Source organism: Malania oleifera, chromosome 4 (genome assembly GCF_029873635.1).
Source record: "Malania oleifera isolate guangnan ecotype guangnan chromosome 4, ASM2987363v1, whole genome shotgun sequence".
In the NCBI taxonomy this organism is placed as follows: domain Eukaryota; kingdom Viridiplantae; phylum Streptophyta; class Magnoliopsida; order Santalales; family Ximeniaceae; genus Malania; species Malania oleifera.
The window spans coordinates 93,610,182-93,629,563 of NC_080420.1; the positions used below are offsets into that span (position 1 = coordinate 93,610,182).

General features: G+C 34.2%; 1 protein-coding gene across 1 annotated transcript in view; it reads right to left on the reverse strand.

Annotated features, from left to right (window-relative positions):
* LOC131152982 (peptide chain release factor PrfB1, chloroplastic) overlaps positions 1 to 17,627 on the reverse strand; it is a 41,609-nt gene extending 23,982 nt beyond the window's left edge. The window contains exons 1-2 of the mRNA XM_058104972.1: positions 17,334 to 17,627; positions 16,781 to 16,852 (exon numbers count right to left, since the gene is read on the reverse strand). Of these exons, the coding sequence (XP_057960955.1) occupies positions 16,781 to 16,852; positions 17,334 to 17,547 (286 nt within the window). The 5' untranslated portion in view covers positions 17,548 to 17,627. The remainder of the gene's footprint in view (positions 1 to 16,780; positions 16,853 to 17,333) is intronic.
* Positions 17,628 to 19,382: the final 1,755 nt, after the last annotated feature.

The following is a 19,382-nucleotide window of genomic DNA, read 5'->3' on the forward strand; positions in this document are numbered from 1 at the left end:
AGTTGTTAAATCAAGGTTCGAATTGTGAATTGAAATCCCAATTCCAGGAATCGAGAATTGGATTGAATTATAAGATTTGGTACAAATTTTCAAAATCGATTCCAAATGACGTACATGTATCAATATAAGTACAACAAACAAAATAATAAAATACATGTAAATTTTAATAATAAAATCACATTTCATGTGCATTTTTTCTAAGCAATAAAAAGAAAGGGAAGGAGTCACGAAAAAAAATAAAGAACTAACTTTTGGTGTTCGTCAACCATTAAAAAAATCATATCAATTAAAAAGGGGAAAAAAAAGTAACTTAAACAAAATTGATAAATAATTGAACAAACTACAGAAAAAACCAAAACCAACATTTAAACCTTAAGAACACAGCAAAATGTGAGTACCACCTTAGCCTACCAGTGGTCTACCCCTTCTTAACAACAAAACCCTATACTCCTCCAAGAGTGAAGAATCATCTTGGGAGGCAACCATGGTTTAAAATCATGGTCATAGGTAACATCACACATGGGTCTTAAATTTCCACAAAATTATCGAAATTTCTGCTTTCCATCAACCTCAAAATCGAAATGGCAGTTGTTTCTGTTTTGCATAATTTCTGTAGAAATTTCAACGAACCATCTCAAATTTATCGAAATTATGAAATTTTAGCAAAACTTGTCAAAATTTTAACTATGGAATAAATTTCCCTAAGAATTCAAATGTGAGATTAGATGCAAAGTGATATTTCTCTCTTAATTTATCTTATGTTTTTTATTGGAACAAAATATTATTACAAGGGCTTTTGAAATTACATAAAAAATTAAATTTACAACAATATTTTATTTAATCATTCATGTCTATGTTTTCTTTATTTTTATAATAAATAATATTTAATTGATTTAAGAATTTCATTTATATCAACTTAATATGTTTAATACTCATATTATATTATGAATATGCTTAAAACACAACATATTTCGAATATGTTTAATACACTAATTATTACAACTATACACCTCATACACAACATAGATTTATCTAAGTTGTAATATATTAGTCCTAAAAGTTACATTATTATGTCTATTAACCATTTCTAAAGTTTCATGAAACAATTCCATGTTTTACTACTAATTTCCATTGTTCTTACAAATTGAAATCAAAATTGACATCAAAAAATTGAAATTCTCATACTTTTGGAGCTTCAAAATTTTGGTCGAAATCGAAATTTAAGACCTTGATATCATGTAGCAGTCACAGGTATCACTGGATGCAGAACTGGACATTACGTAACATGAAGCAATCGCAGAGGTAGTGAGCTTTTTTCATGCATGCACAACCATGCTAAAATTGAAGAATAAGCATCAAATCCTTTAATACATGATTTTTAATGAATTTTGACTGCTTTTATTCAACCTACAAACACTTTTTGATGGGCAACATGATTTTTATATTAATTTTAGTGCACTATTAACAGAAAAAACATATTACTTCTCACTATTAATGAGTAAAAAATTTAGAAATATAATTGAAATTGAGAACCAATTAATTAGAGACATAAAATGATTCAATATATATAGACATTGTTAGATTACCACTTTACCTAAAAGCTTAAGTTGTTAGATTGTGGGCCAACAATGTATAGCAAGCTTTAACGCTCCCCCGCACATGCAACCCAACAGCACGTGGAGAGATAAAGACACAATAATATCACCCATTATAGGGAATACAATAACTTTTTAAAAACCACATAGTAAAAGCAGGCAACAAGACTAGAACCCAGGACCTCTTGGTAACCAAATCTAATACCATGTTAGATTACCACTTTACCTAAAAGCTTAGGCTGTTAGGTTGAGGCCAACAATGTATATCAAGCTTTAACACACAATAAATTCATCAATCATCAGTATCAATGCATGAATACAATATCACAACACAAGTCACCACCAAAAAGAATGACGTGGAGGCTCTTCATAGTCTACATCTCTAATATCACCTTGGATTTGAGATTTGTGTTGGGAATCACCTCCCCAACCCTGTGGAAATATAAAGCTAAATAAACCCAAGTTCACATTATTTTGTCATTGCTCCTGAAAATCTACTAGTGGTGAAAATCCAGCTGATATAGGAGGTGCATAATCACCTCCTTGACCATATCCCAAACCTAAATCATATTCATACCCATATCCATAAATTGGGGCTGAGGCTGACTCTGGGTAGCATAGTTTTAAATAACATTAATGGTCTGCGTAACAGCAACAGCCGTGGCTGTTGCAGAAATTATGTAATGGATAACGAACACTACGTTTGTGAATTCATTTTTTACATTAGCAAACTCCTTAAAACATAAAGATTCACATATACTAATGCATACTAAATGATTTTTAGTAAATTTTAATCACTTTAATATAACATTTACTATAAGTATTGGGTGTCATCTTGGTTGCTTTAGTTGCTATTGGCAAGAAGTATGCATTTTCTACTTTTCACTACTTTGTTGATTATAAGTAAAATTTAAATTAAGAAATCATAAATATAAATAAATATAAAATATAGACTACCATCTTTTGTACTCTTTTTGTTTTTAATCGAATTTTCATTATCCAAAATGTTAGATTACCACATTACCTAAAAGCTTAAGCTGTTAGGTTGTGGGCATACAATGTAGATCAAACTTTAACACTCCCCCACGTGCAGCTTGACAGCACATGGAGAGACACATTAAATAACACCCATGATAGGGAATACAATAATTTTTTATTTAAACGTGGGCAACAAGACTAGAACCCAAAACGTCTTGGTGGCTAGTAACCAGCTCTGATACCATGTTAAATTACCACTTTACCTAAAAGTTTAAGTAGTTAGGTTGTGGGCCTACAATGTTGTTGACTCTACGAGTCCAATCCTATTTTGATAATGACAAATCACTTGATATTTGATCTGTGCATTGAGTTTGTGAACAGGACTTACACTAAGCATGCACGGAAAGATAACGAGTCATGGAAGTCATAAAATAAAGCTGATACATTTTAGAAAGCACCATGGAACTCAAAGAGCACAAGAATCAAGATGCAAGTGGCAATGTTCAAGCACATCTTGGGAATGGGTATTTAGAACTCATGTACTTACATTTTCGTATGATTTAATTTAAGGCTCAACATTAAAATGATTTTAGGATTCATGCATTTCATGTACATCATTAGAGAACTTACATGGACTTAGAAATGTTTTTAAAATCATGAAAAACTTGTTTTATAAAAGACCCAAGCAAAGAATCAATGCAGAATTTTAAATTGGAAATGAATAAGTGTGAAAAAGGGGACTTCGGTAGCCTAAAGTTAACCTCAGGAGCCTGAAGAATTTCTACGGTAGCCTGAATATTAAGTTCGGTAGCCTGAAGAATTAAATGGGAAAGACAGAACCTGGCAGAGGTACCTCGGTCGCCTGACCCTGGAACCTCAAGCGCCTGAAGTTGCCACTTCAGGAGCCTGAAGTCTACTTCGGTTGCCTGAACTCGCGAGAAAGCCTAAAAATCAGTTTTTTTATTAAAAAGATTCGCGAACTATCTTATTGATCCAACGGCTAAGATCAATCCTAAGGGTAATATACTATATATTCTAAATATCTAAACCCTAGAACACAAGTTAGACACATAAGAAAGAGAAGAACACATCTTGTTGGAAGAAGATTGAAAATTTGATCCTAGTGCTATACGATTGCATATACGTCAATCCCTAATCTTCAAGCTTGAGCAAATCAACTCAATTCTCAAAGGGAACTTGTTTACTCTACTGTACTTCAATCTAGTATTGAGGTTTGATCTTTCAAGTTGTTATTCGTAAGAACATCTCATCTCATCTCATTGCTTGTTCTTAACTAGCATAAGAAAAGTTTCGATCTTGAGTGTGCCCATTCGTATAAAAATTAATTTTTGAAGAGATCATTACTTGAGAAAGTTTATTTAACTTGATTGATTGAATTTTGATTCAAGAGTATATAAATATACATATATTTTTCAAAGAGCTTATTATTGAAAAACCTAGTTTGATTAAAAGGGTGATCTTGAAAGTACCTATACATATACATAACTATTTGAAACAACATCATTATTTGATTTATGGTGTGTGATTGATTGAAAGGTTTGATTCAAGTGTGCGTGAGCTAAAGGATCTATTTTTTAGATATATTAACGCTTGATTAAATATCCTTGAAACCTATAACTATATATTTTATTAAGGGATATTTTCTGAAAATTAATATACTCAGTTTGTGACTGAGTACATGAAATAAAACTTTGTGATTTTGATTGAATTTATATTCAAGACAAAGTTTTTGCTAACTAGTTCACTTCAAATATATTTGTGCATTTTTGCAAAGTGAACCAAGAACCCTAGTTGACTCCAAAACATTTTAAATATATATATATTTACTTGGAAGTTTTGGTTAAATAGGGAATTGTGTGTTGAAGCATATCATACATAAAACGATTGTATTGTTTTCATACATTCATGAGCTTCAAGTTATATCATATGCTAATGTGCTAGAAAATTGAATTGTACTCACAAGCTTTTGTTAGAAGCATTGTTTTGAGTGTTATTTTTCAGATTATATTGTATACATGATTCGGTGTGTGAGGAGAGAGTTGTATCTCTTGTAAGCAGTGGACTCGGAGGAAGCTGTGCCTCTTGTAGGCAGCGGATTGTAAGGAAAGCTCCGTCCCACTTTAAGGAGCAGGGTTTTAGTAAATCCTTGAGTGGTTGCTCAAGGCGAGGACGTAGGCCAAGCCGGCTGAACCTCATAAAACTGTGTTTGTCTTCCCTCTTCCCTTCACTCTTTATTTTTAGCATTGTATTTAAATTGTGTATATTGCATGCATAGATTGAATAACCATACACATGCATAATTGAGTAACAAGAAGTTGTTGGTAAATATATAAGAAGGTTTTAAGAAGTAAGTTAGTGCCAAAGAATTTTTTAAATACCCAATTCACCCCCCCTCTTGGGATTACACCTGATTCAACAAATGTATATGCAGCTTTAACACAAAAAATAAAATATAGTGCTCATATGATAAACAAGAACAAAAAGCATACAATAGAGCATATTTGAATCTATGAACTAGGCACAAGAAAAACAGGAAAAAAAAATACAATTGAATGAAATTAGAATGCAAACATATGTAATTTAATGGGAGAAAAATTCTGGTTTATTTGAACAGTAATTATTAAAAAATGCATACTAAATGTCAAGGAAAATAAACCCAAAAAATATTTTTTTTAATAAAACAATCACTGACTAAACAAACCAACTTAAAATTGAGTTTATAAGCTTGAAGAAAGAGAAAAGAGAGGGGAAGTGCATAAAAAAAAAGGGACTCAAAAACCTGTTTTAGTCATTCACAGCCACTCTGGCACTGTAACAGCCCTTAACGGCATGTAACAGGTCATGGTCCACAATGGCTGGTACGGTACCATAACAGCCATTAAGGTTATGAATTGGAGTGCCTCCAAGATATAGACTTGTAACAATCTCAGAGGCCACCAATACTGTTATGCAACGTCCATAACAGCTGCTACACATAGATTTTTAAAACTATGCTACTAAGAAACCCCCTTTTCAATCCCTTTCCATGGTTTTAATAGAGCACTGCAAATTAGCCAATTCCTTTAGACCCTTCCTAGCCTTAATTTTACCACTAGCCAAGCAGATTTCCTTTCCCTTTGGACCAGCTAACCGTAAACCTTTTTTATCCAACATATGTTAAAAATGAGACATAAAGATAAGGCCAAATGCCAGTCTCATTCTTCTTAATCAATCTTCTTCCTCATCTATTTTAAAATTCCCAAACCAAGAACTCCCATGGAGACTGCAAGGAAGAAACACCCAAAGAATCAGAAAAACATGATCCTAAACCAAGTTGTTCATGAACCTCACTTATAAGCAACCCTTTGTCATAATCAAAATCACCATCCATATCACCCGCCTCACCTGATACATCACTCATTTCTTCTTCACAATAGGATTTTCCTCACTAAGTTTCTTTTTAAAATCTATTTTTGACCCATTCCAAAGCTCCTCAATGCAAAAACTTCTATGACCACATCTTTTCAAGAACTTGACTGGCTTATCATCTGCCTTGATTTGCCCTCAATGAGTCCCCTTTTTCCCCACTCTTCCACCCCCCACGAGTGCAAAACCTGATTGCGGACATTTCAGCAACCCCGAGGATTTGTCATCACATCCATATTCACCTTATCGTAACTATAACTTGCACCATCTTGATTCTTAATGCGAAAATCTATACCGTTATCCTCCATTTGTACCTCCTGGCATTCATCCTCCAAGGAAACTAGGGTCGGGCATGGTTCGGTTAACCAAACTAGACCCTTCAAACCATAAGCAATCTGAAATTTCGGTTTTCAAAGTAGTGCAAACCAAACCATTTTAAACAGTTAACCAAACTGGTTTTTTTAGGCTAAATTTCCAATGGTTAATCGAACAAACTGTTAGATTCAATTTCAAATTTTAAGGTCACTACAAATTGATATTTTTTTTTTCATTATAATCAACTTGTGAATTTTAAAATTCAAACATTAAAATTCGAGCATCAATATTGAGTCTTAACATTATAAAATTTTAAATTAACATTCTTTATAATTTTAACAACATCCGCCTATGGATTGAACCTAAACAAAATCCATAATCCAAGTTCTAAATTTAAAAAAAAAAAAATAACATAAAAAGTAACCAACCCAAGTTTTAAATGTTAAATTTTATTAAAATATTACATAATATATATATTTTTATATATTAATACAAATCATTTGGTTTTGTTAATCATGGTTATTGTATGGGCCAAACCAAAACCAAACTGCTAATCAAAAAATTGGTAACTCTGAATTGAAACCAAACCGAAAAATCCGGAAAAATGGTTAAACAACTTTTCAATTTCCTAAGTTTTCAGTTCAATCTAGTTTGGTTTTGCAGTTTGGTTCAATTTTTCAATTTTTCATGCCCACCCCTAAAAGAAACCCCTCTGGTAAGCTCATCAACTTCAAGACATCCCTTCCCATATCTCTCAACCGACCAAAAAAAATATTGCATTTTTCACTTGCACTGGTCACTCCTACCAAAAAGGATGTACCACGAAGCTGTTTCACCTCCACTTGCCCACTATGGCCAAGATCATGTTTGTCGTACCCATCCATCTAGATACCAACTGCGATACAAGCCTCTCCCACACTTCCATTCCTCTAAGAATAAATGTTGAGTTTAAGGTATGTTCTGCTGGATACCTCTTCACTTGTACTTTGGGCCTCTGAGTTCAGATGGATATGGACCCATGAAGAAAAGGCAGTCCCATTGTGTCCCAACAAAACCCCTTGTGTATTAAACAACCTACAAGCCCATAAAATTCCTTGAAAAAAGCCCTTGTACATTAGTCCAACCTCTATCCCTATTTACATTTCGCAGCCACATATCCCTTAAGGATGCATTTGGTTCGGTGGCTAAAACTTATAAAACTAGATTGGATTGGATTATACTGAACTGTACTGGCTAAGGTTATTATTCTATCCCATGTTGGAATTGAGATACCTATTGAATAGGCTAAGCATTCAAATACCTAAAATACCTTCTAACGAAAAAGATATATTGAAATTAATTTTTTTGTTAAATTAAATATTATGAAATAACAAAATGCCTTGGGGGAAGAGTTTTAGATTCACTGATCCCTAGTTCTCTTTCGCAGTGCACACTGAGTTGATGGTTCAAGACAAAGAGAGTGAGGCTGAGCCACCGAGAAACCTGACTCAAAAGCCATTGAAGAGGAGGCAGAGCATGGCCGAGTTAACCTCGAAGTTGGAACCAATGACAGAGAATGTGGCTCTGTGACTAATGACACTGTCGAGGGATAAATTGATAAGAGAGGAACACGAAGAGAATGATTCGGATGAGTCGTAGTTGAGGCGGACTTGGGGGAGTTTCAAGTGTAAGATGTGTCATAAGACCTTTGGATCATACCAGGAGCTTGGGGGCCACAAAGCAAGTCACGAGAAGACGAAAGGCTATGCCAAAGATGAAATAGAAAGGGCTAATGTGGTTTCTACTGATCTGAAAATCCATGAATGCCCATTTTCTATAAAGCATTTGGATCAAGGCAGGCAGTAGGCACTAGGAGGGGGCAAGAGATCACACCTCTTGGCTCCATCTAAAATGTCTTGGCTAAACTAAAATAACACCAATTCCAATTAAGACTATCCATGTTTGATGGTGAGTGAGGAGCAGTAGAAGGGGTAAGAGTAGACCTAAAATAACTTAGTTTGTTGTTGTTTGTTGTACTATCCATGTTTGATGGCATCAATGACCAATGAGGGATAATCTGCCAATTTGAACAAAGGAGTTTTCCCAAATACCTCGTGTCGAATAATCTTAGTTGAGCTTTAACAATGCTCTAGTTACCATCACTTCAGCATGGACACGTTGCTAACAAGGGGCACTCACATCTATAAGCACAATAAAACAGAATAGGTTGGGGGTGGTGAAGACAAGAGAGCAAGGCAGAACAAAGCAAAATGAGTTTTTTTGGGGGGCGGGGAGGGGGGTGGGGGTGTAGACAAAAGGTCATCCTTTGTCAATTTTTTGTTAGCCAGGGTTGGTCGATGGGGGAAGACTGGCCAGCCTTATATCATGTGGAGGGGCCAAGCCCCCCCTTCTTCAACCAATCCAATTCTTCTTGTTAGCTACATCAAACATAGGACAAGGGTCCATAGCCAAGCCTAGCCAGTGAACCAAATGCACCATAAAAGCCTAACTCATTCCCTATCAATTGGGCCAATGAATTGTAATGTTACGAACCTCTAGCCAAACCCATTCAAAGCGCACCCAACTTTCAACTGCTCCCTTCCCCTCACAAAACCTAGTTTCCCCAAAACCTCTTGGACCACTAGCCACCGCCATCCAACATTCACAGATTGCCAACGCCCATAGCTCCAACATTGCCATCCACCCTTCACTACATCTGAACTACTGGACCCCCTTCCAAATTTGATGATCATGATTCCCCAAAGGGCCATGACTTTGAGGCTCCTTTATTATCTAAATGAGCAATTCTAAAGCCCAGTTTTTTTTAGACTTGTTTAATAAATAAGTCAAACCTGAACATAGATGAACTTAGCTCGTTTCATCTTGTGAACAAGCTTGACTAGGCTTAGTAATGGGCTCGATTTAAGTTTTGATACTTAGAAAAAGTTTTACTTATTTTAATATGTAATTTGGCTACAGCTTTCATTCACAAATCAGAATAATAGTAGGCCAACATATGAATAATAATGTTCATCAATTAAACATATGTGAGGAAGGGGGCATAGCTTATATAGGAAGGCCTATTTTTGAGTTGTTTACCCCATGTACACTCCTTGTGTATTTGGTGTTCATTTTGATTTCAATAAATTTCTTACTTATCAAAAAAAAAAAAAAAAGGTGAAACCAGGTCCCCTTGCCAAAACCTCTCAAAGCCCTAAACCATGAATTATGTTCTCCATTAAGGTGACCAGAAAAAAAGCAGTAGACAAGCATTGCCACCTACCTAAAACCCTTCCTAACCATTCTTTGAAAATTCCAGCAAACTCGATGACAAGCATTTTCAAAATCCAGTTTAAACACAATCCCCCTCTCTTTCCTCCTACGCACATCCTCCACAACCTAATTCACCACAAAGATAGCATCCAAAATCTGCTTGCCCCCAACAAAGGCACTTTGAGCCTAAGAAATAGTGTCTCCTATCACAAAACTCAGTCTATCCGCAACTACCTCAGCAATAATCTTACACACTAGTCAGTAGACAAATAGGCCATATATCAACAACCTTAATAGAACAACTCTTCTTGGGCACCAAATAATAAAGGTAGAGCTAGCTCCCATTTGGAACATCTTCTTTAAAAAAAGCACTTATTATTGAAATTACTTAAAATAAGTATTTTTGTGAATAAGTACTGTTTGGCTTGAAACTAAATTACTTATTGTAAAAACCACCTTTACAAACTACTTTTTTTGGTGAGTAATCTAGGCCTACTTTTTGGTCCCCATAAGTAGTTACTACTACAGAGAGGCGGTGGCAATTTTGTAATATTGAAGAATTTGTGCAGGGGTTCTCTCTCTCCAGAACCTCTCTCTCCTCTTGATTTGCTCCTAGCTGAGAAGGCACCATTGCCTCCTCCTCCTCCTGGCCTCCTCCACCTTTGTTAGCCTCCACCAAGTCTCCTCCTCCACTCCCACAATGTCATCTTCTTCCTTCCCCTCCTCCATCTCTATCTCCAGCGTTGCTACCTCTCTCTCTATCTCTCTCCCCTGACTTCGACCATGCATGGAGCATGATATCTAGGTTGCCAAAGATGGCAGCTATCAGTGCAAGCAGAGAGGTCACCATCTAGGTCTCTGGATAAGGTGATAAGGCGACTGCTGTGTGGCCGTCCAAAATGGAATATTTGCAGAGAAAGATGAATAGTTGAAGAACACAAAGAAGAAGAGGCACTTAACAGTATTAATTTTAATTATATGATACATTTTTAATTAACAATATAGTTGATTTCTTATAGTTACTCTAGTTAACAATCTGGTTAATATATTATTTTCTTTAATAAATATATTGAAAATGTTAGTTAAGATAAATATTAATTAAATGGTTAATTTTTAGCAATTAAAAATTAATTATCAATTAATTAAATATTGTAATTAAAAATTTTAATTAACATAATATTAAAATCAATTAGAATATAATTGAAATGCTATTTAAAAATATAAATTAGAAAATATTAATTAAACATTTTGATTACATTTAGAAAAAATATTATTAACATAAAATTTTCAATGAACATAATTTAACATAATTAAAATTTTAATTAATTTGTTATATTAGATAATTTTTAAAATATCAATTAAAAATTTAATAAACATAAATATTCATTAATTTTTTAATTATAAAATACAAAAAATAATTACATTAAAAAATTAATTACAAAGTATTAAATTGAAAATAATTATGTATTATTTTTTTTTATTATAATATATATTAATTACATGTTGAAATATAATACCATTATTTACAAAATAATAATATATATTCAAAGAGTACTACTAATGGTGGTATTCAAACACTACTTTTTTCTTTAAGTACTTATACTCGGTATTTATTTTTAGACATAACCAAATAGTACTCATGATTTTTAGTACTTTTTCAAATAAGTACTCATTATCAGTACTTTTCCAGAGAAGTATTTTTCATGAGTGGTTCCAAACAATCCCTTAATGCTTTTATCCAAAATCCCTTCAAAATAAAGCAAATTAAACACCATTAAATCCTCCCTAATCACATCCCAACAATCTTTAAAAAGGCCATCTTAAATCCATGTACTCCCAAAGACTTGTCTCTCTCCGCCCCAAACACCACCACACTCACTTCACTCTCCTCAAAAGGCCTCCCCAACCATATCACCTGATCTCTAGAAATAGGACTCCACTTCAAACCCTCAAGCATATGCCCACACCCATAAACTTTCCTAAAAAGAGTTGGGAAAAAATCTATGATCTCATTAGCTATCAAAGGAGAATTAGAAGTAACCACCCCACCACCACCGAAGAAAAAAAATCCAATTCCCTAATCAAATTCCTTCTCATCTTTAGCCAATAGACCAAGCCTTAAGCCCCATTAGGTGGAGTCGGCTACATGAATCCTTTTCTGCCATTTTACATGATTAAAGGCAATTTCCCTTTAAAATTTAAGGGCTATTAAATCCTTATATCTCATTCCAAGTTATTTTAGGTCTACCCCTATCCCTTCCATTGCCACTAATAGTAATTCATTCTTCTTCATTCATGCATTATTTGGCCTATGTTGCAAATTCCCAAACCATCTTAACCGCCCCTAACTTTCTACAAATATGTTCTTTCCTTAATTTATCTTTTAACATTATAGCACTCATCTACATTACGATTCTCATCTCGACAACTTTTACTTCTTGGATATATTGTTTCTTAGTTGCCTAACATTCTAATCCATATAGCATAGCTGGTCTTATAGTCATTCTATAAAACTTTCCTTTTAATTTTAAGGGTATAACTTTCCTTTTAGTTTAAGGGTATTCTACAATCACACAACTCACTCCATATTATCTGGATCCAAAAAACTAGTCAAGATATGATATATTGGCCGTATCATTGTAACAACTACAATCTTTTTTGCATAAAATAAAATAAAAGTCAATCTAATTACAAATTGTGAATAGAAATATAAAAAAAGGATGTGGATGCCTGAAGCATTTCTCCACTTTACCCACCTTCTTTAACTCTATGTATAACATCATCTTCAATTTCTCCTTCATCTTGCATAATAGAGCCAAGGTATCTAATCTAGTAGAGCTATTAGTTTACTGACCACCAAGTTTAATCGTTTCTTCTATATTTCTCCAATCACAACATTTGACATATTATGTCTTACTTCTAAAATACTAAAACCTCCAGATTATAAAGCTTATCTACATAATTCTAACATAGATTCTATTCCACCCCTTGTTTCATTAATCAAGACTATCATCTGCAAACAACAAACAGCATGGAACCTCATTTTGGATACTCCTAGTACATTCATCCATCACTAATGTAAAAAGATATGAGTTCAAAGCAAATCCTTGATGTACATCTATTGCGATTAGAAACTTAGATGCTACTTCATCCCTAGTTTCATTAATCAAGACAATATCATCTGCAAACAACATATAGCATAGGACCTCATTTTGGATACTCATAGTAAGTTCATCCATCACTAATGCAAAAAGTTAAGGGCTCAAAGCATATCCTTAATGTACGCCAATTGCGATTGGAAATTCCCTAGACTCTCCACTTGTAATCACAGTGCCAGCCATTACTCTATTATGCATATCCTAATTGATATTAGTATACCTATCACATAATCCTTTTTTTCTTATAAAACTCATGGTCGAACTTCTTCGGATACCCTATCATAGGCTTTCTCTTAGCCAATAAAAAGCATATACAAGTCCCTCTTCTTTTCCCTAAATGTTCCCATTAATCTTTTAAAAAGATGTATAGCTTCTGTAGTCAATCTCCCAAGCATAAAAACAAAGTGACATTCTGAGATCCTCGTTCCTAACCTTAGAATTTGTTCATTTACCCCTTCCCACAATTTCATTGTATGACTTATTCCTCAATAGTTATAATAATTTTGAATATCTCCTTTATTTTGTATATGGGAATTGTTTTCCCTCTGACATTTTCTTAGCTTTTATAATGGTGTTAAATAAATTAATTAACCATATAATTCCATTATCACCTATGCATTTCCAAACTTTAATTGAGATGTCATTTGGTCTTTTTAAATGCAGACTTAACTTCATTAATTCTAATTTTGCGAATAAATCTCAAAATTTTAGCATTTACCTCATTTGTCAATTCTAGGTTTAAGTCTTGTACTTGGTTTTCATTAAATAGCTTACTAAAGTAACTTTGCCATCTTTCTTTTATGTCCTCTTCTTTAACCAACATACTATCATCCTCATTTTTTATACATTTTACACTCCCTAGGTCCTTGCTCTTTTTTTCTCTAGCTCTAGCAAGTTTAGCTCATCTTTAGCCAACCCATGAAAAAATTTAAAGTTGCAGCCACCCTCCTTGGTCCATTGGAATGTTGTCTTCTACCTCCAACTCACTTCCTTAAAAATCATCTCCCCCAACTCATTTTAAAATGACGCCCTCTTAAAATTCCCACACACCATCTCGAACTCCCTTGTTCCTCTTTCCAACCCAACCATCAATCTGTCCTAGAGTGCTTGAGTTCTTGGCTCTAAAATCTCCAAAAACTTCCACATTCCACTTCTTCAAAACCTCCTTAAAGCCTCTTAAGTTGTTTCGTAAGCCTAAAACCTTTCCAACCCCTTTCCAACATCCTCAGTCCAAAAGTTCCTAATCAAAGATGCGCATTTTATTCCATACAATAGAACATTTGATGCCTATCGAGTTGCCAAAATTTTCTATCACAAGTTTGCTCAATTACATGGAGTACCACTTTCCCTTGTTTTTATTTAGAATACTAAGATCATGAGCTACTTCTGGAAGAGCTTATTGATTATTATGAGTACTAAATGGAAATGTTCAGCTGCATTCTACAGTTTTATCAACAAGCTGATTGGCAGACTGAGGTGGTGAATCCGTGGAAATCTTTTTCAATCTCTAGTTGGGGACTATATGCATTATTGGCTAACTTCTTTTTATTTTTGGATAGAAAAAGAGGCTTCATTAAGACAAAGGAAGAGAAGAAAATACAAAGAAGGAGATCAAGAAGTAAAAGAAAATTACAAATAAAAAACCAGTATCAGCTTAATAAAGGCACCCAATCTCAGATAACATCTTGAAAACAAGAACCCTTAAACAGCCTGCAATATGAGCCGAAAGAGAAGCCAAATATTGAATTCTGACCCAGAGAAGATCCCCTGACAAGTTCTTTCCAGAAAATATTCTAGCATCCTTTCCAACCAAATTCCCCAAGAAAAGGTATACTTAAAAGCTCCTCCACCAATTTCGGACAAACCTATAATTCACAAGGAATTTGGTCGCAATTCTTCTTTTAAGATTGTTTTAGGTATTTCAACCAAGGAGCCTCACTTATTTGATTAATCTACCACTTGAATTTGCCATCCACAAAGATGCTGAAGATTTTACTGCACGCATTGCTGAAATTCATGTGGATGTAAGAAGAAGAATAGCTCTCAGAAATGAATGGGATGACATTTTAGGCACAGCAGAATTTGTCTACAACATTTCTCTGAACTGTTCTAGCGGCAGTTAGGCCCAATTTGTTTGATTGGCCTACCACTTAAAGCTGGCATCGACAAAATCACTGAAAATTTTGCTGCACACATAGCTGAACTTCATGTGAGTGTGAGAGCTCTCAGAAATGAAAATTATAAAGCTCAAGTTAATCGCCATTGTTGCCATGTTGAGTTTCAAGATGGAGATCTGTTTATGCTTTGAATTCAATCTGAATGAGACAATACCAGAACTACAGTCAAAAATTACTACTTAACTTCAAAAACCCAGAGAAAATTCAGTGCAAATGCCCATGTTCTTGAGTTACCCAATGATATGAGCTGAGCATTAGTAATTTAGTAAATCTTCAATGTGGAGAATTTGAGGCTCAATCATGGGCATCATACTGATGGAGATAACAATCATTCAATTCATCTTCCTTTCGCTCAAAAAGTTAAGTATAAAGCAGAGGATGTTATTGACCGAGGCACCAAATTGTTTCTGCTCGCCAAGAGGATTTCTATAAGTTCTTAGTCAAGTGGAAAGGCCACCCATTGTCAGATTCAACTTGAATAACAGCTGATTATTTCAATAATTGATCCAGATTTTTATGGTGCAGTATTTGTCTCGCACAGAATCAGCACATTCACTGGAGTCAAATGCTTTCATGTCCAGGAGAATTGAAGCAGAATTGAAGTCAGAACTTGTGGAAGTGAAAAATTTAGCCACTATTTGTTGTTTCTGGAACAGCGGATCATTGTGGCAGGGTCGTAATTTTCTTTAGTTATTTTTGTAGGTTGTGCAGGGCAATTTTTAAGAGTCCTTTAACAAGTCCAGTTGTCCAGTTCTTCTTCTTCTTCTTAAAATCCAAGTTGGATTTCCCATGCCCTGCTCATGCACACTGTTCACAGCATCTGAATGTCTCCTTTTCCTTCTCTTTACAACCCTACTCACTATTTTATTGTCTATATAATAAAAGCCCTAAAATAATAGGATATGTTCTTGCTTTTATTACCATAAAACTCCTAGCACTAGCTATCTAGAATCCTGATCTTTTTTGCTGCACAGAATTTTCAGCTACCTGTTCCATCTATTGAGCTCTTCTTGCGATTAAACCCCAATTAAATCCATCCCCAGCTGACATCTACACCCTATTCCTATTTTTATCATAATTAAAAACACTAAATCCCTTAACTTATCAAACCTAACCACTAGCCATGTAGACAAATCTTCCCCTAATCTGTCCAACATCATTCTGACAAAGTACTTCCAATATGGCAGAAATTTTTAAGACAGCGAAAATTAATTACACCAAATACCAATGATTTTCATTTTTTGTATAATGCGACAGAAAAAAAGTTATATGTCGTGCTTATCATAAAGTTTCAATTTTTTCAAGAACACAACATAATATATTCTTGTCTGACTATGTTAGTCTGAAATAGTTATGCTCAAAGTTATTCGGTTATGGAGAATGGAAGGTGGAAAGTCCCCCCCCCCCCCGGGGGCAGTAATCTAGAATTTGGCATCCATAAAAGAAACACAAAAGACTAAAGCGGAATATTTGTATGTGTGGGTGAGTTTAAAAATAAAAAACTTGAACAATCAAAAAAGAAGCACATTTGCTTGCATGGATAGAGTTTAAGAACACTGCTATTACTTGATTACTGCTTTATAAGAATGCTAAGTGGTAGTGACCATTATCTTTACAACTTCGTCACAAGTAATATAAAAGAACTGACTGGAAGAGCCTACTTCATTCCCAGTTTCCCATATAAGCCTAAGTCAACTTTAGGCACAGTTTTCAAATTTCAAAAAATAAGCTGAAGATGTTCCATTACTTCATTTGTAGTTCATTTCCTTTGATCATCAACATATGAAGCTTCTGGAATTGCTCATTGTTAACAACCAGCAAAAGATTGATACCCAAAGCATATGCTGTAATATTACAACCACAGATACAAATGACATACCTTGTGCCGCCCATTCGCTTGTTTCTGCACTTACTTCAAAACTCGATTGGCTCCCCAGTGCCCCAAATAAAACTGCATTGGTACAAAATAAATAAATAAATAAATAACAACTGAATAAATACAAGAGAAAACAATTCAACTCGCTGAATTGATTCATAATGAACTATTTTTTTTAGAAAAAAAAAATTGGCGGGGTGGAGGGGGTGGTTGGAAACTGGCTGCAATGGTAATCACACAAACAATGTATTAAATAATTTTATTTTTTTATTTTTTTATTTTTTTAAAGGGTAAGGAATTTTTAGTTGAATTGCCCAGAAGTCCAAAAGGACAAACCCACAAACTCCCTGTAGAAATACACAGTTATACACCCCACATAAACAAATAGTGCACTCAACTAGTAATCTAACGACGATGAAGATTACTAAAATCATCAAGGTCGTACATGAATTACATAAAAGTACAAAACCCACAAAGCTCTAGCAGAAAAATAAACAAAGCTAAATACAATCGCACACAACGCAGATAAAATGAGGAATACTCAAAACACACGCACGAGAAGACGAGAAACGAGAAAGGTATGGCGCATTTGTGGATAAAAATTGGGAAGGCGAACTAGAGCAGGTGCGGTGGCGTCGGCGGTTGAGAGCGAGCCGTGGCGGTCTGTGGTACAGCAGTAATTTGGAAGATACAACGGCATTGGGTGGTGAGTAGAACAGTGGCGGAAACTGAGTGGTAGGGGTTAGGAGAACTTGCACAAGACCCTCCATTGGATTGGCGTCTGGAGTGGGTGAGAATGAAAACAAACCATTTGCAAACCAAAAGGATAAGCAACGAAATGACAATTTGGTTAGTCAATGACCACTTGACATTCCTTGATTTGAAAACTATTTTTATCAATTTCACTTTAAATATTTATTTAATGCAATAAAATTGAAGAAGGGCGGTTTAAATTTATGTTGATCCATCAATATTTTTTGCAGCTGTATAGAATAATAATTAAAAAATAAAAGCTTTTAGTATTTTTCTTTTTTTTTAAGGAAAAGCAAAGGTTGCGGTGAAAGTAAAAACTTAAAATTGATGTTATGGAGCTCGAGATTCATACCTTGGATTTGGATATCGATTTATATTGATTTTTTAATATAATATGATATAAAATTTCACTAATATTTTTACGAAATATACATTTAAATTTAAATTTTTATATCCATGTTTCGATCTCAACCACGAGTAAACATATTAAACAATAAACTAATTATTATATCCATGTATGTGTGTGGGTATTTGTACCTCATGATGCAAATTACATCCAAACTTATTTAGGTTTGTTCAAGTTTCTTTAAGATTCTATTTAGATCAAAAATTTTGTTTGGAAAAAGGAAAGGAAAGGAAAGGAAATTTAGTAGGAAATTTATTTTTCGTAATATTTTTTTTTTCTATATAAAATACTGATGTGTAAAATCAAATTTTTATTTATAGATTTGGTACTTTTTTTCTTATTTTCCTTACTACTAAATATGGAAATGTAGATTTTTTGATATTTTCCTTTTATTTTTCTAATATTTTCTGAGTTCCAAATGTAGCCTAAAATATTGTCTACCAACGATAAATAAAGAAATAAGCTTGATGAGTCAATTTCAAGATAACTCTTTGATGTTTAATTTCCTAATAGAATTGAGAACAAATATATGTTGCTATTGAAAATTCACTTACCTAATAATAGATCATTCTACTCTTTACCGACCATAGATTTGTGGTAGTTTTTGAAAGTTATTAGGACGATTGATTACTGAGTCATAGGGATTGGCAAGGTTAATTGGTTACCCAACTCTCTAACAATTCTTGAACCCTATGTGACCTCTTGATGTTGCAAATAGTTTTCTCCCACATCAACTGCCCAAAATTCTCATGGTCAAATGGTGTGCCAACCTAGAGTCTAGCATGAGCTATTTATTATAGCTATTTCTAGGGACAAGAACTTTGCTTGGGACATTGTTGTCTTGTGGTTAAGTCAAAGGAGCACTTATACAACCCATTTGTACCTTGGTCCAGGCAACATTGCCCTACATATCCTGGAGGCTCATGATTTTCCTCACAACCTAGTGAGAGTGTGTTTATGTGGACATTTTCCATACGAGGTTCAAACATCTCATTCCTTTGCTCTTTGGTGACATATTCAATCACTATGAAATCTTTACCTCTCAAAGAGATATCTCCATCTCAACTTCTTCTCGATACATGGCAGGCCTTACTAGTTTTCTATCCTCCTTTCCTTTTCTCTTTGAAGCAATATCCCACTTTTATTGAGGACAGGTACTCTTACGTCAAGCCTCCTATTTATGGCAAGAATTCATTGAAAGTCAAGGTGTGGTCCCACGAGGGTGGGTGAATTGGGTTTATAAAATTCTTTTAAGCCTTTTTACAAATTCACAATCTTTTATATACTTAGCAAACACACAAGGATGTTTTTATTTTTAAATGCTCAATCATATCAACCACAATCTACACTCAATATCAAACACAAACCAAATACCTTTAATAATAACAACCAATCAATCACACAATACTTAACCAATTGCTGCAGCACTTTCTTATTTCAACATTT